Source organism: Peromyscus leucopus, chromosome 1 (assembly GCF_004664715.2).
Source record: "Peromyscus leucopus breed LL Stock chromosome 1, UCI_PerLeu_2.1, whole genome shotgun sequence".
Classification (NCBI taxonomy): domain Eukaryota; kingdom Metazoa; phylum Chordata; class Mammalia; order Rodentia; family Cricetidae; genus Peromyscus; species Peromyscus leucopus.
The window spans coordinates 104,791,874-104,817,283 of record NC_051063.1 but is presented as its reverse complement, the minus strand read 5'-3'; the positions used below and the strand labels follow the sequence as shown (position 1 = coordinate 104,817,283).

The 25,410-nt window shown below is 38.4% G+C and overlaps 1 protein-coding gene across 1 annotated transcript in view; it reads left to right on the top strand.

Moving 5' to 3' along the window:
* Pgm2l1 (phosphoglucomutase 2 like 1) overlaps positions 1–25,410 on the top strand; it is a 54,552-nt gene that overhangs the window by 12,691 nt on the left and 16,451 nt on the right. Inside the window, exons 2-5 of the mRNA XM_028877523.2 lie at positions 12,594–12,761; positions 13,848–13,954; positions 14,736–14,820; positions 17,615–17,698. Coding sequence (XP_028733356.1) covers positions 12,594–12,761; positions 13,848–13,954; positions 14,736–14,820; positions 17,615–17,698 — 444 coding nt within the window. The remainder of the gene's footprint in view (positions 1–12,593; positions 12,762–13,847; positions 13,955–14,735; positions 14,821–17,614; positions 17,699–25,410) is intronic.

The following is a 25,410-nucleotide window of genomic DNA, read 5'->3' as shown; positions in this document are numbered from 1 at the left end:
TAGAAAAGTTTTGAACATGAGGAGCTGGTCAATGAGAACTCCCTTTTATGGTTCTATAATCTTTCCTTTAGAAGTATGAGTAGCCCAGAATTCGCACTGGGCATTCCAAAGTAAGGCAGTACTGTGGACTAAACTCCGTAACTTTTAAGATCTGATTTCAAGCTGAGTAGATAGTGGCAGAATTACATTAAATCATGAATACTCAGTTTAAAGACAGAGAAGTGGATGGATATTGGGAAAGATACTGTAAACTGAAACTTTAGGGCAAAAGCCCTGGCTTTGGTAGTCCCACCAGACTAGACTACCTGTCTCAGTTCACCAGTTACAAGAGACAAGTGATGCTGGAAAACAGATTTTAATTAATTTGCATGGCATTAGTTGCTTTTCTATTGCTGTGATTAACCATAACCAATGTAACTTTAAAGTATTTAATTTGGGCTTGCAGGGTTAGTCAGTGACCTTAATGGTTAGAAGTATGGCAGCAGGCATGCATGGTGCCGAACAGTAGATAAGTAGATAACCTTAACACATAACTAGAGAAAGAGACACTGGGAATGTTGTGGGCTTTGAAACCTCAAAACCTGCCCCTGTGACACACTTCTTACTACAATCCTTTGCACAGAATTCTACCAACTGGGACCAAGTATTGAAACAGATGAGCCCATGGGGGTGGGGATATGGGCATTCTCATTCATACCACCATACAAAAGGAACAGATACAAATCAAGGTATTAATAATAGTTTAGGTTTAAGTAGGGAAAGAATTATGCATAAGGAAAATATGCATAATGAAGCAGTCTGGTCAGGGTGTGATCCTGCTGGTTATTGTCTAATACATTGTAGCAAAAGCAGCTTCTAAGTGCCTGTTCTAACACCACATATTTGGTGTCAGAAGGAAAAAAAAACCACAAATATTTTTACATATGAGTTATTTTGTCCTTAAGGTCATTAGATGATATTTTAACTTTTACACAATATTTTTACATATGAGTTATTTTGTCCTTAAGGTCATTAGATGATATTTTAATTTTTACACAACTAACTTCATAATGCTGTCAAAGAACCCATTATTTAATTAAGACTACTCAGTAAACACCTGACTGTCTAGATTTTTATCCCTGGTGTTTAATATTTAAATGAATGTTAAAACTGTACATATTTTTTTAATGAACTATAGACAAAGATCCGAGATCCTATGAGTCATCCTACTTTAGTATAGAAATTTCAAAACTGGTCACAGTTTGATTTGTGTGCTCCATATTTTCATGGTAGAGTTTAGTAAGTATGCTGATTTTTATGCAGTCCGGTCTTAGTGTTCTACAAAAGTAAGTTTTATTTCAGTATGATCCTAGTTAGTAGTACTCATTTGGATGTTGGAGGGCTTCCATTGCCTGATGACAGATGGTTAGGTTCATATTCCAGATACAGCCTGCACCTGAACCCACCACCATCTTTGAAAAGTTTAAAAAGAAAGCAATTATTGTAGTGTAATGCCTGGAACGCTGTCCAGTACTAAATGCTCTTCAAATGTTGGCAGTTCAGACCTGTGCAGAAAACATGTGGCTAGATACAGATGTCCTGGAGGCGCCTCTGGACTTTACTCCACGGAGCTACTTTAGAAAGACTAATGCCAATTGTGAGTTTGTTGTTTTTTGCTTTTGAGACAGGGTCTCACTGTGTAGCTCTGACTGGACTCAGATCTGCCTGCCTCTGCCCCTGGGTGCTGGGGTTGAAAGCATGAGGCACTATGCCTAGCAGCAGTTGTGATCTTGACCTTTATCCCTTACATAGTTGTGAAGGTTTAGGAAAAGTTACTAGATAGTATTTGGCTCCAGTGAATAGTCAAATCTTTGATGTCTATAATTATATTCACAAAATTAATGTAAATAATTTAAATTATAATCTTATATTCTTAATATTTTTCTCTTTTCCCATTTAGAAATTGTCTTATTTTTCTTTGCCTTATGCTTCCTTGCCATAGTTCACTTGATTTTTTTTGTTTACCACATTTAACAGCATTAAACTTAACAGCGTTTTTTATCCTACATAGTTGTTTTTTTTTTTTTTTTTTTTTGAGACAGGATTTTTCCATGTGGCCCAGGCTGCCCTTGAACTTGCTGTGTAACCCAGGCTGCTCTTAAACTAGGGGTCCTCTTTCCTCAGCCTCCCCAGTGCCCCAGTGCTGAGATTATAAATGTGTGCCACCACACCCAGCCTTCCATTCTGTAAAACTATTAGTTCCTTAGAACAGACCGTTTACACATAGATATGAAAGGTACTTGACTACTACTGTCTCTGTTGACTTCCTATAACCAATTTCTTTTGAATCCAGAAACATTAGGCAGTATTTGTATATATTTTCCTAGAACCTTAGCCTGTACCCGACTGGTGTTTCACCTTTTGCTTTTTCCCACTTAAAATACTTTTCATCACTGTACATGTAGAAGTGCTCCATTCACTTAAGAGCTGGATAGAATTTTAGTGCATTGATGGGCCAAATTAATTATCCAGTCATAACTGATAGGCACTTACGTTTCTTTTCTCCTTCTTATTTTGCTATTAACTTCAGACACATCTATGTGTCTCTCTGGTATCAGTTCTCAGAAATTGGATTATTGAGTAGGTTTCCGTGCATTTAAACTTTGACATAAAATTTTGCCAAATCACCTCCATAGTGGGTGATTTATTCTTCTGCCCACAATATGTAAAAGTCTTTGCTTTCCCAGATGCTTTTTCATTAGAAATATTTATTTCCTTATTAGATCAACATGATGTGTGTCTACTAAGACTTTGTTAGCAGTGTGAATTGCCAGTTCCATTGAAACAGTGTAGAAGCAGCCAAGTGTGGTGACCCAACCCTGTAATCCCAGCACAGGGGAGATGGAGTCTTAACTTTCTCAAATTCTTGATTCTACAGTTCAGTATCAAATATTTTTCTTTGCTAGCATAAAAAACAAAAACTATATTTTTGTTGTAATCCCTGTATTTCTTAAAAATGAGCCTGAGTATGTTTTCATATACTTTACTTGCTTTTCTGCAAACTATCTTCATAGATTTTAACTTTTCTAATGGGTCATTGACTTTTTAAAATTTATTTAATCATGAAGAAATAAGCTTCAGCAAGCATAGTACACCTATAGCCCTGGTGACTTGGAGACAGAGGTGAGAGGATCAGGTGAACTCAGGTTTTTCCTGTCTGCCCGAAGAACACAGTGAAACTATCTCAAACAAGGAAAAAAGAAAGAAAAAGTGTAACATGAATTGCTAAATGGTCTTATTAATAGAAAACCCAGAGCCAGATATTGGGTTTAAAGCTGAGAGATCAGAGAAGCAGAGCAAGCCAGCCACAAGTTCTTACCTCTACGAAATCCTTAGTCTAAAGAGAGTGAGTTCCTGTTTCCTCATACCTCATATACCTTTCTGTGTCCTGCCACATTACTTCCTGGGATTAAAGGCGTGTGTCACCACTGCCTGGTTTTGTTTCTCTCATGTAGCCCAGTGTGGCCTTGAACTCACAGAGATCCAGATGGATCTCTGCTTCCCAAGTGATAGGATTAAAGGTGTGTGCCACCACTGCCTGACCCCTATGTCTAATTTAGTGGCTGGCTCTGTCCTCTGATCCCCAGGTAGGCTTTATTGGGTACACAGTATATCACCACATTTTATTTATTCCACATTTTCCCTCTCAGATCATCTTTTTAATTTCTTCATATAATTTTTATCATGGAAGATATAATTCTAACTTTACCAATAATGTAATATTTTATTTGGTAAATCACAATTTTCCATTGGCCATCTTAAAAATATTTCTGATTTAAAAACAAAAACTAAAAAAAAACAAAACAAAACTATTTTGATGCTAGGCCTGGTGGTTCATGCCTGTACTCGTAGCTACTTAGGAGGCTGAGATAGAAGGAGCAGAAGTTCAAGGCCAGCTAGGGCAACTTAGTGTAATCCTTCTTAAAAAAAAGTTTATTAGTTGGGGGACAGGTAGAGCTCAATAGTAGAACAATAGTAGAAAACTTGGTTTAATCCCTAATGCTGCTACCTACCCCCCCAAAAAGAAACCTACCAGCAATAGCCCTAATTTCAATGATACTGGACACATCTTATGTATAGCTTTTTATCTAAGCTTCCCCCGTTTTTCTCTTTTTTTTTAATTTTTTATTAGTTCTTTAAGGGTTTATACAATGTATTTTGATCATACTCACTCCTCCTCCCCTAACTTCCCAGATCCACCCCCACTTCAACACCCTTCCTACTTTGTGAATTTGTGTCCTTTATTTTTAATTTTATTTTTTTTAAACACATCAAGACCCGTTTGTGTTGCCCAAATATTCTCGGATATATGGTCTTCCTCTGGAGAGTGGTCTGTTTATCCAGGGCTACCCTTTTAAAGAAAGCTCTTTCCTCCCGGCATCTAACAACTGCCAGCGGTTCCAAAGCGAGGAGTGGGATTCGTGCCCAACTCCGTCTCCATGCTGGGATTTGGTCTGGCCTGAGCTTTCGTAGGTTTGTGTATGTTGTTGCAACTGCTATGAGTTCGCAAGTGCAGCTGCACAGCTCTGTCCCGAAGACACCGGTTCCCTGGCATCGTCCACTGCCTTGAGCTCTTATGCCTGTTCTGCCCCCTCTGCTGCAACAATCCCTGAGCCTTGGGAGGAGGGGGTAAGGTTCCATTTAGGGCTGAGTATTCTGTATTCTTTTCTTCTCTGCACTTTGGCCAGTTGTAGTGTCTGTTAATCACTCTCTACTGCAAATAGAAATTTCTTAGATGAGAATTGGGAGTTGCATTGATCTATGGGTATAATAGTAAGTCATTAGAAGTTGATTTACGACTGTGTCCATTTATCAGAATAATAGTATAATAGGTTCTCCCTTAGGGCCTAGCCATAGGTTCTTATCCCAGTAATGGTGCCAGGTATTGGTTTAATCTTGTGCAGTGGGACTTAAATCCAATTACGAAGTGTTGGTTACCTGTGATGTTCTTGTCATTATTGCACCAGTGAGCATGTCTTGCCATGCCAGTCTTTATTATAGGTCTCAGGGTGTAGGGGGAAGTTTTGCGATCCGCAGCCATTTATAAAATAATTACACAGAGGCTTATATTAATTGCAAACTATGTGGCCTATGGCTCCTGCTTATGTTAGCTAGCTCTTACAACTTAAATTAACCCACTTCTATTAATCTATATGTTGCTACATGGCTGTGACTTTACTGGTCTGCTGGCATCTTGTTGCTCCTTGGGCGGCAGGCTGGTATATCCTCTGACCCCACCTTTTTCCTCCCCGTCTCTCTGCTTGGATTTCCTGCCTGCCTCTAAGCTGCCTTGCCATAGGCCAAAGCAGCTTATTTATTAACCAGTTGTAGCAATACATATTCACAGCATACTAAAAGACCATCCCACAGAACTTAGGGTGCTCACAACTGGGTATGATTGACGATTACTTTTTTCCTCCAGTAGTGTTCATAACACCTTCCATTGCTGTGAAAGTTAGCCAGTAGGGATGAAGCTTCTAGGTCAATACCAGCTTTATTTCTCCACATTCTGTGATTTAAATATGTCTTCAGCAATAAAGTCTATACATAAAATCAAGGACTAGGGGGTAAACAAGAGCAGTGACAATAGCGTATAATGCAATTTCTATTTGCAGTAGAGAGTGATTAACAGACACCTATTGGTCTATTGGACTTCACTGGCCAACAACTCCAAAAGAAGTAACCTGTTCTTGGCACTGGACTTCTTATTTGTTAGCTTCTGGTGTCAGTTGGGGCAGTGTTGCCTTGTTAAAGGGTGATTCCATTTTAGCGTGTGTGTTTTTATATATTGTAAGATGTTTCACAATAATAGGTTTCCATATAACTTTTTCAAAAGATATTTATTCTTTCCCATATTCCCTCATCTACTCTGTTCCACACCCTTACCCTGATTTTACTCTTCCAGTTTCATAAAATGCACTGGTGTAAAAGCTTAATAGCTTTACTTTTATAAAATATATAAAGATGATATATAATGCGATTATATAGACATTTCTAATTATCCGTTCATAATTATAGCTTGATAACAAAAGAATATGACAATTGTGTCTTGTTTTTTAAAAAAAGAAAAAATATTACTATTATTGTTTTCTTCAAAATAATGTGTTGTACATCAGGCCATCAATCTGTTTAGTAATTAAAGTGTAAAACTAGCTACTCTTAATTGTCAACAGTCTTAAAATATCATCTTGTTTAAGCTCCTGCTTAGAATAAAACTTTGTTCTGTAGCATTTCTAATAGCTAACTTCAGTGTTAGGACATCCCTGGTATACTGAAATCTTTTCTTACTTGGGACAAACCCTTAAATGACCCATGTACCTCAAGATACATGATGTTAAGTATCTAGTAGTAATATGTGAGAGCACACCTGCACTTATTCATATATATGTCATCTATACTACAGCAATGTGCAAAATATGTTTAGTACTGATTTGGGAGGTAGACTAAATATAGCTCATTGAATATGTATACATTAAGCATAATAAAACTAAATAGTACGTTATTGTATGATAGACTTCTAATAATGACAAATGAGAAAATTTGAACATTTTCTTAACAACTAGCTAAAATAAAGTATAGATTTAAATTATTGTCAAGATGTTAAATATTCAACAAATTAGCCAGGAATTTCTAGGTTAAAATCTAATAGAAAATTCTAGATCTTATCTGAATGTATACAGAAATTCAGAAAGCTAATTTTACCACCCAGGAACACTTTTGCCTGATGCATAATTTCTTATTCAGGATAGGCAGCTAAAAGGTTTATAAGTCTTTATCACCTTTTTCTATATAAACAGGCAAAAATTAAATCTAGGGTCCACTACTGCTACTTAAGAATAATAGTTCAAAGGGCTGCCACATGACTACTCATGGATTCAGTGTCAGCACTCCTAAGGCAGACCAAGTTCCAGATCTGAGTCAGTTGAGGGGCCTGAAAATTAGGCTAAAACGAGCTAAGAGACTGCTGTTAATTTTAGGTGTCCATGAAAAGAGAAGACAAGAGTCTATATAAGGGTATGCACCTTCATTTCTGTTCTTGTTGTTTTAAGAAAGGACCTCATGTAGCCCAGGGTAGCCTTAAACTTACTCTGTAGCCAAAAATGACCTTGAATTGCTGACCATTCTGCCTCTATCTCTCCTGTGCTTGGATTGCAGCTACAGTACTTGGCTTCAGTAGGAAATACTTCAGGACAGGCCTCAATTTGTTCCTATTAATAACATTGCAAGTATAATATCCAGTGTAGAGTCACTTAACCAGACCCATAAAGAAACAGGTCAACATAAACAATTACCCACAGAAACAAATGTACTACAAACTGACTCGTAGAGGTAATTTATGATAAATTATGATATAAAGACTTTAAAATAACTGATTGCCCATTCTAAGAGGTCCAAAAGAGAACAGTAAAAATTAGGCAGAGAAATGACAATAATGCAAAAGCTTGTATTATTTTAGAATATAACTTCTGACTCTGAAATAATATAATAACCAAAACTAAGAATTCAGTGCACAAATTTAGTAACATTCAGATTAAAGAGAGAATTAGTAATCTACAAGATAGGGCAATGGGAAGTACTCAGGATGAAGCATGTGGTGACAGAATGGCAAGAGGAAGACTAAAGAGAAAGTATGGGGTATGAGGCCTGAGATAATATAATGGAGAGTTCTCACATCGGTTTGATCGAAGTCACCCAAGCGAGGAAAGAGAGGGTGGGCTAGCAGCAGTATTTGAAGAGATGGTAACTGAAATTTCCTAAACTGATGAATAAAACCAGTCCATAGATTAACTTTGGTATTAATGTAAGCTTTCTAAAATTCTCCCCAATTATACCTAATTACATTCTTGAAACAAGGAAAGAAAAGAATAAGACCTTTCTTTAATAAAGAACAGTCCAATTTAGTTGTATTTTTGGCATATATGTATATTTTAGAAACCTGGAATCATTACATATGGCTTGTGAACATTCCTCTCTTAAGATGTTCTGAATGTTTCATATATCATTAAAATTTAATAAGATTTAAGATGTGATATTTGAATGTACTATTATACCATTTCTTTATGTATGTGAATATGTATGCTTGTTTATATTTATAGGTACATGCGTGTTTTGAGGTGTTGTGGGTGCATGTGCATTTGGTAGCCAGAGGATGACCTTGGGTGACATCTTCAGTAATGTTATCCACTACTTACGAAACAGGGTCTCTCATTGGCCTGGAGCTCACCTGTTAGGCTGGTTGGCCATTGAGCCCCAGTGATTCTCCTGTCTCCACCTCCCTATTTCTGGGATTAAAAGTACATGCCACCAAGACCAGCTTTTTACATTGATGCCCGGGATCAAACTGAGATCCTCATGCTTGGGAAAAAAGCACTTTCCTCACTAAGCCATCTCTCTAGCCCCTTGTATTATACTTTTATAACCAATTTTCTGTAGACTATGTAGTTTAATTACATTTAGTTAATAGTCTCAACATTATTTTTAGTAAGTATACTTGGTAAATCTTTGGTATGTTTGTGGTGTTATGGTCTGACGTTCAGTGAAGTCAGGTATTTATTTGGGAGGCTGGGTTCACATTCAGCTGGTTGGAATGGATCAGAGAGAGAGAAAGAGGCCTCCTGTGAAGAGGAGGTGGGTCTGGAAGGTTGCATGGTCCCTTTCAAGCTGAGAAGTGGACAGTGACTGTGTGTCTCAGTCGTTGTGTTTTGAGACAAGAATTGCACGTATTCCAAACTGGCCCTGAACAAGAAGAACAGCTATGTCACTGAGGACACATAACTAAGTCTTAACATGCATCCTTGATTAATTATACTTCTCTTTGGGGATAAATTTCTAGAAATAGAACAACTGGATTGTGGTAGTTTGAATGTAGTTGGCCCCCATAAGCTCATAAGGATTGGCATTATTAGGAGATGTGGCCTTGTTGAAGTAGGTATGGCTTTGTTGGAGGAAGTGTGTCACTGTGGGGGTGGGCCTTAAGGCCTCCTATGCTCAAGCTATGCCTAGTTCAGTTCACTTTCTGTTGCCTGTTGATCAAGATGTAGCTCCTTCTCCAGCACCATGTCAGGCTGCATGCTGCCGTGTCCTACCATGATGATAATGGACTAACCGCTGAAGCTGTAGCCACCCAATTAAATGTTTCCCTTTATAAGAGTTGCCATGGCCATAGTGTCTCTTCATAGCAATAGAGACCCTAACTAAGACATGGATCAAGACTATTTAATATTTGAGCTACTGGCTAAGTATACTTTACCCCAAATTTTTGGAACAAGCAGTATTTCAGATTTTTAAGTTTGGGATTTTTATAGTCCTTTTGTACAAGTTGTATCTTTCAAAAATAGCTGGTGTTATTTACTTACTTTGTCTCACATTCTTTGTCTTTCTGCGTGACTTTGACACTCCTCCATTGAAAGTTAGGATCTGTGTTCCCTCTCCCAGAACCTTTGTCACAGCCTCAAGAAATAAGAGGAACAGTGGAAGTACAGCTCCTTGACCTCAGGTCTATCTAGGCAGGAAAGGTGGTACAACTGCTATCTGGCTGGCTGGCTTTTAGGACACTTGCCCTTAGAACCCAGCATTGGGAAGAAGCCCAGGCTACAAGGAGTGCCTTCTGCAGAGGTTCCATATGACAGCCCACTGGGTCCTAGCCAACAGCTAGCATCACTGCCAGATACATGACCAGCAAGCCTGGAGGTGATTCCAGCAGCTGATCTTTGAGTCTTTCAACAGAAGCCTTACACTTCTGCCCACAGAAACTGTGAAGGACAATAAATGATACTGATTCTGGCCTGTAAGTTGGAGTGGGTTATTAGCCAGCCGTAGTAAATTTCCTCTCCCTTCCTAACACTGCTCTTCAAACTCCTAAAATGAAATCAAGAAACCATTTTCATCTAAAAATTCAGAAGTTTTTACTTCAGATGGAAATGGTATCTTGATTTAATTGCATTTTCTGAGTTACTGTGAAGAGCCAGCCTAGTAGGGAGATAGTGGTTGGTGTGCTGAGTGTGGCTATCACTTCAAACTCAGGAAATCTAATACTGAAATCATTATATTTCTACTCCCAGCTTGTTCCCCATCCTCCTCCTCCCCATCCTCCTCCTCCCCATCCTCCTCCTCCCCATCCTCCTCCTCCCCATCCTCCTCCTCCCCATCCACCTTCGCCTCCAACAATTCAGTCCGTGCTCCCTTTTCACTTATCAGAGCAGATATTACTTCCTTCAGTTCCCTTTCCTCAGTTCACCCTAGCTTAATAACTTAGGTCAATAATGCTGTATCGCCCAGAACCTATGGATCGTCTGTGGAAACTGTCCTTTTACTTACCTTTCTACTGCATTACGTACTAAGCTTTGTAAAGTCCTCAAACTGCCAATAGTATCTTCTACGTGTGGTGCATAGTATGTGCTTGATAAATAACTGTTATTATTTAGTGAGTTTTAATTATTTTACTATTTGATGTATGTGGGTGTTTTGTCTACATAAATGTCTGTGTACCACAAGCATGCCTGGTGTCCAAGGCCAGAAGAGGACATCAGATACCCTGGAACTGGAGTTACAGATGATTGTGAATTGCCATGTGGCTCGAACTTGGGTCCTCTGCAAGAGCAGCCAGTACTCTTAACCACTGAGCCATCTCTCTAGTCCTGTTCTTGTTTTTTATACTGGTAGGGATCAAACCTGGGACCTGAGCATTAAGCAAGCACCCTGCCAGTGAGCTACATCCCCAGGAAGTCTTAAGTTTTAAAGTACAGTAGTTGACATTTTTAACTTTTCACATTAATCTTTCCCTATCCATTGTTACTTAAGTGATAACAAAAGTTGTATTTCGAAACTTACTTTCCAATCTTGGTCTAGTTAACATTTTCATTTCCTAGATTTATTTTTACTAGTAAATTATTTATCAAGTAAATTTTGTTTTATATGATGAATATAGCCATCTAAACTTTTTATCTAAGCCAACTTAATAATGCTAATTTGGGTGAAATTTTTTAAGATGGGTAAATTAAATTTAGAATTACACAGTGATTCTTTACATAGGAAATAATCCTTTTACATGATTATATTTTGAAGTTAATAAGAAATCATCTGACTGGATCCCTGCTCTGCTCCAGGGCTCTGGAAATGGATCTCCAAGCTGGCTGACCCTCAGAAGTAAATGTCAGCAGTGTTCACCCTTCAGGTTTTCAGATTGCAGTTTCCTATTTCAACTTCTGTTTAGACATAAACTTAAAAATTCTTTATTGTTTTATTAACCTGGTATTTGTTGTTCAAACACAAATTTCTGACAGTAACATTTAAGAATAGCATTTAGAGTTTTGTAACTTTAAACATACTGGATTATGGAAGTTTTGTATGGGGGCTCCCTTTAATGAATAACAATACCAGGATTTGGGATTGTTAATTTTTGGGGGGGGGCGTTTTGAGACAGGGTTTCTCTGTGTAGCTTTGCGCCTTTCCTGGGACTCACTTGGTAGCCCAGGCTGGCCTCGAACTCACAGAGATCGCCTGGCTCTGCCTCCCAAGTGCTGGGATTAAAGGTGTGCGCCACCACCACCCGGCTGGGATTGTTAATTTTGACACTATGTTCTTTAATATCTATCTTTTCTAATCTTCTAAATGATACAGTGCATGGTTTAGGTTGTTCTCGAGCTATTAGGTCTACTACTAGAATATTCTTAAGTAGATTCAAGTTGTTAGGAATTATAAAATAGGCAGTATATTAATTACTTTTCTCATTGCTGCAACCAAATACCCGACAATTAACAACTTAAGGAAGACTTGTTGCAGCTTACAGTTTGAGGGGACCATTCATCATGGCAGAGGAGGCATGGAGGCAGGAGAAGGAGGTGACTGATGTATTGCATCCACAGTCAGGAAGCAGAGAGATACTGACAGAGATGTTCCTTGACATTTTATTTGTAGTTTTTAAATTTAAGATTGTAAACCAGGTGGCATTCGGAAGGCAGAAGCAGGTGGAGCTCTGTGAGTTTGAGACCAGCGTGGTCTACAGAACGAGTTCCAGGACAGCCAGGGCTACATGGAGAGACCCTGCTTCGAACCCTCCCCCCCCAAAAAAAAATTAAATTATAGAAAAAAATAGGTATATGTAAATCATCCTAAGTAGGTCCTGGTTCTTTTGGGAACTCAGTAATTGGAAGGATTTTTAATAAAAAATACATACCATTTAAAAATATATATGGGCCAGGCGGTGGTGGCGCACGCCTTTAATCCCAGCCCTTGGGAGGCAGAGGCAGGCGGATCTCTGTGAGTTCGAGGCCAGCCTGGGCTACCAAGTGAGTTCCAGGAAAGGCGCAAAGCTACATAGAGAAACCCTGTCTCGAAAAACCAAAAAAAAAAAAAAAAATATATATATATATATATATATATATATATATATATATTAGTATAGGCAATACTGTATTTTTGTAGTATACATGCATTTTAATAAGAAACCTTGGAATCTAATGAACCAGGCTTATGAGTCTACATTTTGGGCCCTCAGACAAGCTTAGTATTAACATTTTATGTTTCTAATTAGATCTACTTTTTTTTAAAAACAGAATCCCAAAACCAAAGAGCAAATTGAAAATCTCTTGCGGAATGGGATGAACAAAGAATTGCGTGATCGACTTTGTTGCCGAATGACTTTTGGGACTGCAGGACTTCGGTCTGCCATGGGGGCAGGGTTTTGCTACATTAATGACCTTACAGTAATACAGTCAACACAGGCAAGTATTACAAGCTATTATATATGTACTTTTCTCACTCTATTGTTTTACTTTATAAATAAGGTAGTACCCTTCTTTTAAAAAATAAACTATTTTGTTCAGGAAGGTACTCTTATAAAAAAGGGAGACTAATTTTGATCGTTTATTTTGTCCCAAGATTTACGTTGGAAATCATTTATGTATCTACAACAGCAGTTTTCTACCTGTGGGTCATTGACCCCCTTGGGGGTCAAACAACACTTTCACAGAGGCTGTGTATCCTACATATCAGATATTTACATTACGATTCATTAAGTAGCAAAATTACAGTTATGAAGTAACAATGAAGTAATTTTATGGCTGGAGGCTATACTGGGGGTCACCACACCATGAAGAACTATAGTAAATAGTCACAGCATTAGGAAGGTTGAGAACCACTGGTCTACAAGGTCACAGTCCTTCTCATGAAGAGTTCTTTTGACTGAGTGTGGTGCACACCTTTAGTTCCAACACTCAGGGGAGGGGGAACTGAAGCTGATGAACTCTGAGTGTGAGGCCAGCCTGGTCTACATAGCAAGTTCCAGGCCAGTCAGGGCCACAAAGCCAAATGGTAAAAATTCTGTCCTCTGGAGCCTTGAAGTAAAACAATCTCCCTGGTTTGTTCTGAATGTTCTTTCTGACCTCCCTGCCTTCCCTTACTGACCCTCACTTCCTACCTTTTTTCTCTCTCTCGTGTTTTATGTATTGGATTGGAGTCGTGGTTACTAAGTTGGTATTTCTGTAGCACTAAATATGTTCAAAAATCTGAGAAGTGATTGTTATCTCACATTTGTGGATGGAGCAGTATTGCTCCCGCATTAGTAAGCATGGCTGTACAGACCAAAGCCAGTTCTGAGTCAATTAGCAGCAAAGTAAACATAAAAACCGGAGCCTTTTAAGTTGTAAAATGCAGACATTGAGGCCGGGACGCAGCTCAGTGGTAATGCACTTGCCTGTTTGAGGTCTTCAGTTCATCCTCAGCATGAAAAGGGGGTGCGTAGGGTTGGGGGAGGGGCACTTACAGTGGAAGCTTGCATCAGGAGCTAATCTTCTGTTTATTTGCTGTAGGGGATGTACAAATACCTGGAGAGGTGTTTTTCAGACTTCAAGCAGCGAGGCTTTGTTGTTGGGTATGACACTCGGGGTCAAGTAACCAGCAGCTGTAGCAGCCAGAGGTACAGTTTTAATTATTGCAAAGGTTACATTGGAATGGGGGTAAAATATTCCATTTTTTTCTAATGGCAAGAATTCTGAAACAAGAGACTTTCATATAGAAACATGACCTCATGCTAATGCTTATTGTATGTTTTCTGAAGCTTGGGAACAATTTTAGCTGAAATAGAAGTAAAGCTCTTCAGAGATAAGCTTTAGATTTATAGAAGTATAAAAATAATCTTAGAATATTGCAAATTCACAGGATGTCAGTCTATACATTTTTTTGCATAGTCATTGAGTAGGAATAATTATGAAGCTTCTGTTCTCTTGTAATCCTGCCTTAGTATCTTTTTATAAATTGGTAATCATGGTTCTTGTTTAAGGAGGATAATTGTACATATGGAGTTTATTTGCTTCACTGTCCTCCAATCTTGTTTTTGTGTATGTGTGTCTGGAGATGAAGCTAGGGCCTGTGTATAATAAGCCAGTGTGCCAGCACTAAGCAACATCCCTAGCTCTGTAAACAAACAGACAAACCTTACTTGACAGTTTCAAGTTGGCGCATCAAGTTTAAGTAATCGGTGATGGTAAGAATAGGTTGGGTGGTCGTGGTGGCACATAAGGGAGGCTGAGGCAGGATTGTGAGTTTGAGATAAACCTAGGTAACAGTTCCAACCAGCTTTGGCACTACCGAAGATCTTGTTTCAAAATTCAGAATAATTCCATTATGAAACATTTATTATATGGAAGATTGGTTTATTAAAATTAATGGGAAGGACTAAGTGAAATCTCTTCTTCTAGGCTTGCTAAACTCACTGCTGCAGTGTTGCTTGCTAAAGATGTTCCCGTTTACCTTTTTTCAAGATACGTTCCTACACCTTTCGTAGTAAGTATGTTGTGATAGTGATTACTCAGCTGACTGTACTTGAGGGCTTTCTTAAGACAATTAGGATTCAAATCTTTGCCATACATATGGTTCTAAGTATTGAATGTCCAGTCCAGTGAAAATCTAACCAAAGGAAGGAAACAGTTTTGCATTGAGCAGGATCTATTATAAGTTGACCAGCCCATAGTCATGGTGAGATGTTTTTAACCGGAAATTGATTTATCAGGACAAAAATGACATAGCGATTTGAATATACTACTAACAGTTTTGTGTGCATTTCCATCTGAGATCTGAAAAACAGACAATGACCAGTCACCAACAGATTTTTTTACCGACGGACGTTTAAAAGATTGATGTGATTGGTCACTGACCTGATGGATTATTATATACATAGTGATTTGGGCTAAAGATCCACCAACCACGTTATATTTAGTTCAGTTAATAGATTATGTCCTGCCGGGTAGTGGTGGCACAGGCTTTTAATCCCAGCACTCAGAGGCAGAGGCAGGCTGATATCTGTGAGGTTGAGGCCAGCCTGGTCTTCAGAATTCCAGGACAGCCAGGTCTGTTATATAGAGAAACTTTGTCTCAGAAAATAAAAAACAAAAACAAACAAACAGAATAGATCATGTCCTAGTTACTGTGTTACAATTATAATTGATGTACATGGTCTCAAATTTGAACAAGTTAGGAGGCTGGTGCCACTTGACAAAAATGTGGTAGTGGAAATGGGAGCATATTGACAGTGTGAAGCAAGACTACCTATCTTAAAACTGAACAGTAATGAAGACAACAAACAGAAAAACTTACGAGGTAGAACTAAGCCCTACTTTGAGGGAGGGAAATTTGTGAATTTAAGGAATGCAGTAGCAAAAAAAAAAATGTTAAGATACGAGTTATGCGGCGGTGGGCAGCTTTAATCAATGAGAAAGCGATCGCTGTGATTGAGCAGCTGGCTAAAGTGAGTCAGAAGCGAAATAGCAAGAAATGTCTGAAAAAAAAAAAAAAAAAAAAAAGATACTGAGCTTATGCTATAATATGTTTGTGCTAAAGCAGAGTAAAAAGAATGAAGTCATAAAAAATATGAGAAAGAAATAAGTACGTAAATTTAAAATAGGAACAGAAGACAAAACTGGACTGGAGAGATGACTCCAGATGCCAAGCTTGACAACATGAGTGCAGTCCTGGGGCCCACGTGGTAGAAGTCGAGAGCCATCTCCTACAAGTTGTCCTCTGCCTCACACATGGGCCATGGCATGAATGGTCCCACCCCAAATAAATAAATAAATAAATAAATAAATAAATAAATGTAATAAAAATTATTAATAAAACTGTAGAAAGAGTGCTGAAGATACAAAACACAAACAAAAGGACTGTGTAATAAATACAATAGAAACTAAGATAATCATAGTATTTCTAACTGTAAGTAAATGTGCAGGCTTAGATGAATTAGCCAGTCTCTTAGAATAACAGCTGATGCGTCAAGCTCAGGAGAAATAATAAACCTGAATAATGGTAAGAATCAATAAGTTGAATTGGTATTTTGTTTAAGTAGTCTCAAATTTAAAATAGTAAGTCTAGATGATTTTATATGCAATCTTTATCAAATATTTAAGGAATGAATAATATCTATAGATTATTCTATTGAGTTTTTGGAAATTTATTGAGCAACTCAAAGAATTGAAGGAATTGCTTTTTTTAAGAGAGTATATCAATAAAGTTAGCGCCAGTGATTAATAGAAACTAGGAAGGAGGTGGGGCTGTAGCTCAGTCACAGAGGAGTTGTCTCACAGGCATCTGTATGGTCAACTTCAGTAACAGAGAATTCAGGAATCTAAGATTGTGCCATCCAGTTGCCAGTTCCAGCTAACCTCAGTCCCAGTGTGTTGGCTTTCCTGTCTTATCAAGGTAGATTCTCGGTAGTTAATGAGGAAAGTGTTTTTAGCATTCCCAGATTCACACCCTTTAGTCACCATGACTTCAAATCAAAGGTTGTCTTCCTTGACTACGTGTAGCCAGAATATATTGGGGGAAGGACCTCTGATAGGGTGTGGATTTTGAAACTGTTTCTGGAATCATGTCAAGGGACTAGACTAGTGTGATCAGACCTGGAATATCTACCCACACCCTTCCTTCCCCTCTTACCCCTACCTTCGTGGTCTGGAGAGTAGTCGGTGTGATGGTAGAAGCTGTAGGGAAGCATCCAAGGAAGAGAAATAACAGTTACTACAGAGGGAAAGAGAAACCCAACCTGGCGGGGGGGGGAGAGAGAAGGGTGAGTTGGCACTTATGTGACATGGAGGCACAGAGTATACATAAAGATCTTCAAATTAGAAGGCAAAAGACTTGTGTTATACCTTTGAATCTTCTACCTAACGACTATGTAATGTCAGATAAAATGCATGTAAAATGTGATGGAATAGATGGTTCCTAAATTTATTTCCATCTCCAACTAATATGATTGTATTTGCCATTCATATCTCTAGTCCAGTAAAGTGTCTGTCATGTAGTATTTACTAAATATTACTGTATAACAAAAGATAGGAAATTGTTATACCAACAAACAAAATGAGATTGGTATGATAAGCTATTCTAGGTGATAATTGGATGATTGTTGAACTACGCATGTTAGAATGGACTTTACCCATCAAATCTGGAGCTGATGAGATCTTATATTATTGATACCTGAGTGTCTTCGTGCATTATTGAGACAAGTAATGTTCATGTAAAATGTATGAATATCTAGCAAGCAAAGTGGAAGAATGCTGCTGTGATATATTTTTTCTTTTTTCAGCCATATGCAGTCCAGGAGCTCAAAGCAGTTGCAGGTGTGATGATTACTGCATCTCACAACCGCAAAGAGGACAATGGATACAAGGTAAGCCTGGGACGCCTAATCTTTGCCTATTTTATAACTTTTATTTTATTTGAATAATATTTGCTAGGTGTATTTTCTACACTGAGGAACAAAACCAGGCACTGGAAACAGATTCAGAACTCTGACTCTCACAGAATATGTACCTCCAGTGGCGTTTACTGGTTCCCATGGTGTGCACATTACAATGGTCTCTTCATTGGGGTTTTACTTCTGTTTTCCTTGACTTCTCTATCCTATCCCAGTATATCCCCTCTATAATTCAGAAATCAAGTCATGTTTTGTATATCAAGAATATGAAGAATAAATGGGAAGAGTCAGGGAAATAGTACCTTGACCTCACTTACCCCTCCATCTGATCTGCCCAGGCTTCTCAATGGCCACAGGATCTGTTTGCTACATTAGCCTCTGACAAAATGACAGAAGTGGAGTGCATAGGTGAAAAGCAGCCTGAGAGGTACACAGGGAAAGTACTTAGCACAGTGCTGAGCCTACATTTTAGGCTTCTTGGAAACCATGCTCTTACATTTTTCTTCTTGTTTGAGAGGACTCCAGACACACTGAGTTCCATTGTAAGTAGGAGAAAGATTTAATAGTGATTTAAGATTTGGGGCCTGGCCCATTCCTAGAGTCAGGGAAGAAAATTAATTAATACAGTTTAGGACATGTAAATTCCAGGTATTGTGAGTTAACCAGGTAAGCGAATGTGCTGTGAGCAGTTGGATGTGGAGTTCTGTAGCTTAAGGAAGAAATATGGGCTGAAGTTACAGATTTTAGGAGTACCATATCTATTAGAACATACAGGATTATTTGGGAGTCCTTGACTTGGATGTACAGCTAAGAGATAAGATAAGGTAGAAGGGAAGGTCGAGAATGGAGCCTGGAGAATATTAACTTTAAGGGAAATGGATGGAAGGGAAAAGAAGATACCAGAAGTAGGAGAAAAGCCAGAAGAAATTGGTACCATTAAAGCCTGAAAGACTGAGAGGTGCAAGGGCTAGAAGGCAGCTGTCCGCAAGAGCAAAGGACACGGGATCCACGTTCCTACCTCATATCTATCATATCCATTGGGATGTCTGGCAGACTAGTGTCTCTTTAACAGAGCCCTTGGTTTCCCACAGCTGCCACATATACACCCCGAGTTAGTCCCCCCTCGCCTAAACAGAAGTGAAAACCTGTTCTGGACTGCTTCCTTTCCGTGATATTTCATCTGCTAACAAGTTCATCTAAAATATATGTAAACTGTGTTACATCTGCTTACATCCTCCACTATTACCATTCTAAGCCACCATTGTTCTCCCTCTGAAATGCTGTAGGGTATCCACAGAGAAACTGCTCAGACATGACTTTAAGCCAATAGAAAGTCTTTATTAGCCAGCCGGCGACTACACTAGGTGTTCACGATCCCCGTGGGGTACTAAGCCTTTGTCAGTGTGAGTTTTTAAGCACAAAAACCATGTTCTGGATTGACATACTTTCAGGTAACAAGTACAGTTAACCAGAAGCAGAACTACAAAAGCCAAAAAGCAAGGTTGGTACATTTAGAGACTTCCCCAGAGCTGTGGATGTTGAAAGATTAGGTCTTTATTTTAGTTTTGTCAGGTGGTACTTTCTACCTGCTGAGTTTTATGGTCTGTATGGTACTTCCATCATGGAGTCAGTTATGCTAAGGTCTGGGGACCTACTAAGGTCTGGGGGCCCTGTTACCCAAATCAGAGAATGCTAGCTGATTTCATTTCTGCTTCCATGGTTACCCCACAAACTTTTCTCCACAAAACCAGAAGGTGTCCGTTTAAAATGCCTACATATCCAAGTCATGTGTGGTGACTCAAGCCTATAGTTCCATTTGGGGAAGGAGGGTTGCTTGAGCCCAGGAGTTTAAAACCAGCCATGTAGCATAGCAAGTCCCTAGTCTCAGAACAAACAAAAGGCCAGCAAAAACTCTTCTGCCTAAAGTTCTTCATTGGCTTCTTATTCTTTGATAAACCCCCAGTTCTAACTTACAAAGCCAATCCTCTGCTGATGGGCATTCCATTGGTTCTGATCTTCTGCTTTGTACTGGTAGTGCTACAATGTCCTGTACTTGCCTTTATTCACATATGCCACTTTTGAGACAGTATAATGTCTGAGAGTCTCAGTTTGGTTGGAAACTGACCTCTGCCACTCAGAAGCTTTGTGATCTCAGGCAGGTTAATTAAATCCTTTGTGCTTTAGTTTTATAAGTGCAAACTGAGGATAGTTACAGAACCAATATGATAGAGTGGAAGTGAAGATCCAAAGTCATTAAATTCCTACCACAGTGTCTGGCCCCGACACGTTCTCAGTAAATGTTAGCTGTTGTTTTTATTCTTAGTATCTGTAGCTTCTCTATATAATGTAGTCACTTAAAGTATGGCTAGGCTGGATTGAGATGTTAGAAATGCAGAATAGTAGCTGTTTTTAATGATTTGGTATGAAAAATGTAAAATAATCTAATAATTTTAATCACATTGTATTTGGAGTTATAATGTTTTTAATATATTGGGTTATAGAAAGTATATTAAAATTTATTTAATATTTTATCTTTGTTTTATATTCCACCTATTTATTTTAAACTTTAAATCATAAAAAACATAATTCAGCATTTTTGTTCTCAATCTTTTTTTATTTTTATTTTTTTGGTTTCCAAAACAGGCTTTCTTTGTGTAGCCTTGGCTATCCTGGAACTTGCTCTGTAAACCAGGCTGGCTTTGAACTCACAGAGATCTGCCTGCCTCTGCCTTCCAAGTACTGGGATTAAAAGTGTATGCCACCACCGCCCAGCTACTCTGAATCTTTTTGATGTAGCTGCTAGAAAAATTTAAATTAACTATGTGGCTTCCACTTGTAGATCACATTATGTTTTTATTAGATATTACCATTTCATAGGATACTTTTTTTAATTTTATCTGTGTGTGTGTATATATGCGTGTGTGAGAGAGAGTGTGTGTGTGAGAGAGAGTGTGTGTGTGTGTGTGTGTGTGTGTGTGAGAGAGAGAGAGAGAGAGAGAGAGAGAGAGAGAGAGAGAGAGAGAGAGAAATGTGTGGAGATCAAAGAATAACTTTGTGTAGTCAGTTTTCTTTCACCTTCATGTGGAAGAAGATAATTTTTTATCATAAGATAAATTTTTTAAAGTAAAACTTTTGGGCCAAGGGAATATGCAAAAAGAGTGGAGAGTAAATGCCTTTATGATCTGGGGGAAACACTCCCATATTCTAAGATTCACACACAAAAAAAGACTAAAAGTTCTGGGTGCTTCCAGTGAAATTTTTTAAAAATTTACAAAATACAAAGGCCTTTTTATATACATATATATATGTGTGTGTATGTATATATGTATGTATGTGTGTGTATGCTGTATGTATATAGTATGTATAGTAAGCAGTATACCAGCTGAGCTACATTCCCAGACTTTAGCTTTGTTTTCAAATGGAAAAGTTACTGCTGTAATACCATGCAAAGGTTATGGGTGGGGTGACAGGTCAGTGGGTATGCGAGGATGGATACTTGCAAATAGATAACGAAGAGCTACTTTTTTACAGGTAACAAATTTCCACAAATAAATAAGAAAAAAAATCAAAAGAAAGCCCTTTAACAGATGTAAGGAGATGAAATGGAGGAAATCCAGATAACCTCCCATTTGGTGGAAATGTTAGTTGTAGCACCAGAGCCATAATCCATGGGCTCCAGAATTGACTGGGTAGACTTCACTGGTACTAAAGATTTCTGCTCTGTGAAAAACAGAAGACAACCATGGACTTGTAAGAAAATGCTTGTAAAAGATATGTCTGATAATGTTCTCTTATCTAAAATATTCAAGCCAGGTGGTGGTGACATATGCCTTTAATCCCAATACTTGGGAAGCAGAGGCATGGTATAGCCTGGTCTACAGAACAAGTTCCAAGACAGCTAGGGCTACACAGAGAAACCCTGTCTCAGAAAAACAAAACCAAAATAAAATATTCAAAGAATTCTCTGAAACTACCATAAGAAAACAAAAGACATCCAAATACTCTAATATGCACCTCACCAAAGATACACAGATGACAGATGAGTGTATGAAAGGGAGCTCCACAAGGAAATACAAGTTGAAAACATATGCAGCCATAGAACTTTAGAATAACCAAAATTCAGAACACTTACAACATCAAATATTGGCACAAATTTTAACAATGAAATTAAAAGTGCATGCATTTCTGGTGAGAATTCAAAATGGTACAGCCATTTTGGAGACAGTTTGGCGGTATCTTACAAAACAAAATAAATCTACTTTTACCGAATGATTCCATTCAGTCTTCTTGGTATTTACTCAAAGTAGTTGAAGACTTTGTCCACACAGAAGCCTGAACCCAGAGGTTTTTGTAAATCCTAAAACTTAGGCAAAGCCAAGATATTCTCCAGTGGGTGAATGGTTATTCAGAAATAAACAATGGAATATTATTCTGCATTAACTAGTTTAAGCTATCAGAGATGGAGAGATGGCTCAGTGAGTTACATGAGGACCGGTTCAAATCCTCCAGCACCCTTGTAAGATGCCAAGTATGGTTTTATGTGCCTATAACTCCAGCTTTGGTAGATGAACAGCAAGTTTCTGGTTCGGTGAGAGACCCGGTCTCAAGGCAAATTAGTGGAGAATGGTAGAGGAAGGTACCGGGTGTTCTGATCTGGTCTCTGTATGTGCCACACACTCCCACACATAATACAAGCACACATGAATAATTGATAAATGATTAAGTTAGCTCTCTACCCCTGCAAATGGAGGACTCTTAAACAGTTATTGTTAAGTGAGGACAGTCATCTAAAACATATATACTGTATAATTCCAACTATACAATGTTCTGGGAAATGCAAAATTGTACACATAGTAAAAAGATGAGTTATTGGTGAAATTATTAAGGCCACTCCACTTAGTTAAAAGGGAGATTTATTTAGTGGGTAACTTACAAATAAAGGGATAGGTAGGTCACGGGGTCTGGGGAAGTTGTATCGCAGTCCAGCAGTGTTCTCTGGAGCTCTGTTCGGTCAACCTCCACCATCTAGGGTCCAGGAACAGAGAGCATGCTGGCCCATCCAGATCTCAGGTCTCTCGGCCTCCCTTGGCCCCGCCTTGTAGGTGTGACAGTTGCGGAAGCCTCAATGGGGGTTGGAACTTCCAGATCAAAGCTGGAATGGCTACCCACTACAATGAGTGGTTGCCAGAAGTCACATGGGGAGGGAGAGAAGAGGGATGAATAGATGGATCATGGGATTTGAGGACCAATGAAAATAACTGTGTATGGTACTACAGAGGTAGATGTTTGCTACATACATTTATCCACTCGCATAGAATGGACAACACCTAGAGTGAACCCTATTGGAAACATTGAATTTGGGGGATAATGGTGTGTCAGTATAGGTTCATAATTTTCCACTGTACTACTCTGGTGGGGGATCTTGTTAAAGAGGGTGGCTGGGCAGTGTGGGGACAGATAGGAAATGTCTCTGCCTTCTACCCAATTTTATTCTGAAGCTGCTCTACAATGTAAAATCACGCTTATCTAGTATGCACGAGGCCCTGGTTCAACCCCTAGCACCACTAAATAAATAAATAATAGTAAGTAAATAAAATCCTTGAAAAAATACTTAACTGTTATGCATAGTGGTGCACACCTATAATTCTAGTACTCCAGAGGCTGAGGAGGAGAATCTTGGGTTCATGACTAGCCTGAGCTACATAGTACGATTGAGGCCAGTTATCGAAGGCCCATCTGAAAAAAATAAATAAATAAAAATAAATTCAAAATCCTTGAACAGGGGCTGGAAATGGCTCAGTGGGTAAAGTGCTCACTCTGAAAGAATGGGACCTGTGTTTGGTTCCCCAGCACCCGGGTAAAAGCTGAGTGTGGCAGTGCACACCTGTAATCTCAGTGCTGCGGGACAGAGGCGTGGATCCTGGGGGCATGCTGGCCAGCCAGTCTGGCTGAGGCAAAGAGCTCTATCCAGGTTCACTGAGAGACTCTGTCCCAAAAAATAAGGTTAGAAGGGGCTAGAGAAATAGTTCAGCAGTTAAGAGCACTGCTGCTCTTCCAGAGAACCCTGGTTCAAGTCTCAGGAACCACGTGATCACTCACAACTATCTGTAACTTCGGTGGGTCATATATGTCAAGAAATTCACCCATTTCTTTTAGGTATTCCAGTTTAGTGGAATACAGATTTTTAAAGTATGTCTTTATCCTCTGGATTTCCTCAGTGTCTTTGTAATGTCCCCCTTTTCATCTCTAATTTGTATTTTCTCTCTCCATCTTTTGGCTAATTTGGCTAAGAGTTTCTCAGTCTTGTTGATTTTCCTCAAGGAACAAGAACATCATTTCATTGATGCTTTATATTATTTTTGTTGTTATTCTTATTTATTGATTTCAGCCTCGAGTTTGATTATTTCTTTACATCTACTCTTTGAGTGTTATCTCTCCTTGTTCTAGAGTGTTTAAGTGTGTCTCTAAGTTACTAATATGAGATCTCTTCAGTTTTGTTTTGTTTTTAATGTAGGCACTTAGTGCTATGAACTTATCTTAGAACTGCCTTCCTTGTGTCCCATAAGTTTGGGTATGTTGTGTATTCATTTTCATTCAATTCTAAGAAGTTGTAATTTCTTCTTGATTTTTGTCTTGATGCATTTTTAATTCAGTAGTGAGTTAATTTCTATTAATTTGTATATTTCCTGTTTCTGTTGTTGATAGAATTTTTAAGTCAAATAATTTGATATATTGCTTGTGACAGTTTAATATATAGTATGTGTACTCAATTGTATTTTGTTCTCTTTCATTTAGATGGAACAGGAGGGTTCCATGCCACATCCGTGATAGAATCAGCATAAATATTTTCTAAGCAACATCTCTTTCAGCTTTGAAACCTGTGAAGTCTTAGAATTACCTTTTGTGTTTGCTTTTGCTTTCAGGGGTGTATGATTGTTCTTAGTGCCTTATTGATTAAACTACTAGACAAGTTGAAAACTCATTGAAGTATATAGATACTTAACATACTATCTTTATCTTTTCTGATACATAGTTTGATATTACATAAATGTTTCTTTAATTTACAATGGGAATGATTTATTGTTTTGTATAATAATGCTGAGTTTAATAGTGTAAGTTTTTGTGGATACTTCATGGTTTCTTTGTTTTTAAAGATTTATTTATTTTTATTTTAAGTGTATGAATGTTTTGCCTGCATGTATATCTGTGCACCACATGCATGCAGTACCCTCAGTGCAGTGCTGGAAAAGGGTGTCAGATCTCCTGAGACTGAGACTGGAGTTAGAGATGGTTCTAAGCCGCCATGTGGGTGCTGGGAGCCAGCCCGGGTCCTCTGCAAGAGCAGCCAGTGCTCTTAACTGCCGAGCCATCTCTTCAGCCCCATTTCATGGTTTTTTATATGATCTTTAGTCTATAGTTATAAACATAAGACTATAGTTTGACACTAATATATGCATATATTATAAGGTGGTATACTGATCCCTTATATTAACTTGTTACTGCAGTAGATTCTAAGATAGGTTATAATACGTGATTGTCTTATTGATGAGTCTCTGTGAAATCATTACCATAATGTATTTTAGTGTTAGTAAATTCGTCTAATATTGACATTTTTTACTTCATTTGATATTCTTCTTCAACAAGCCAGAGATCTCTACTATAGCTAAGAAAGAGCCTAACAAGCA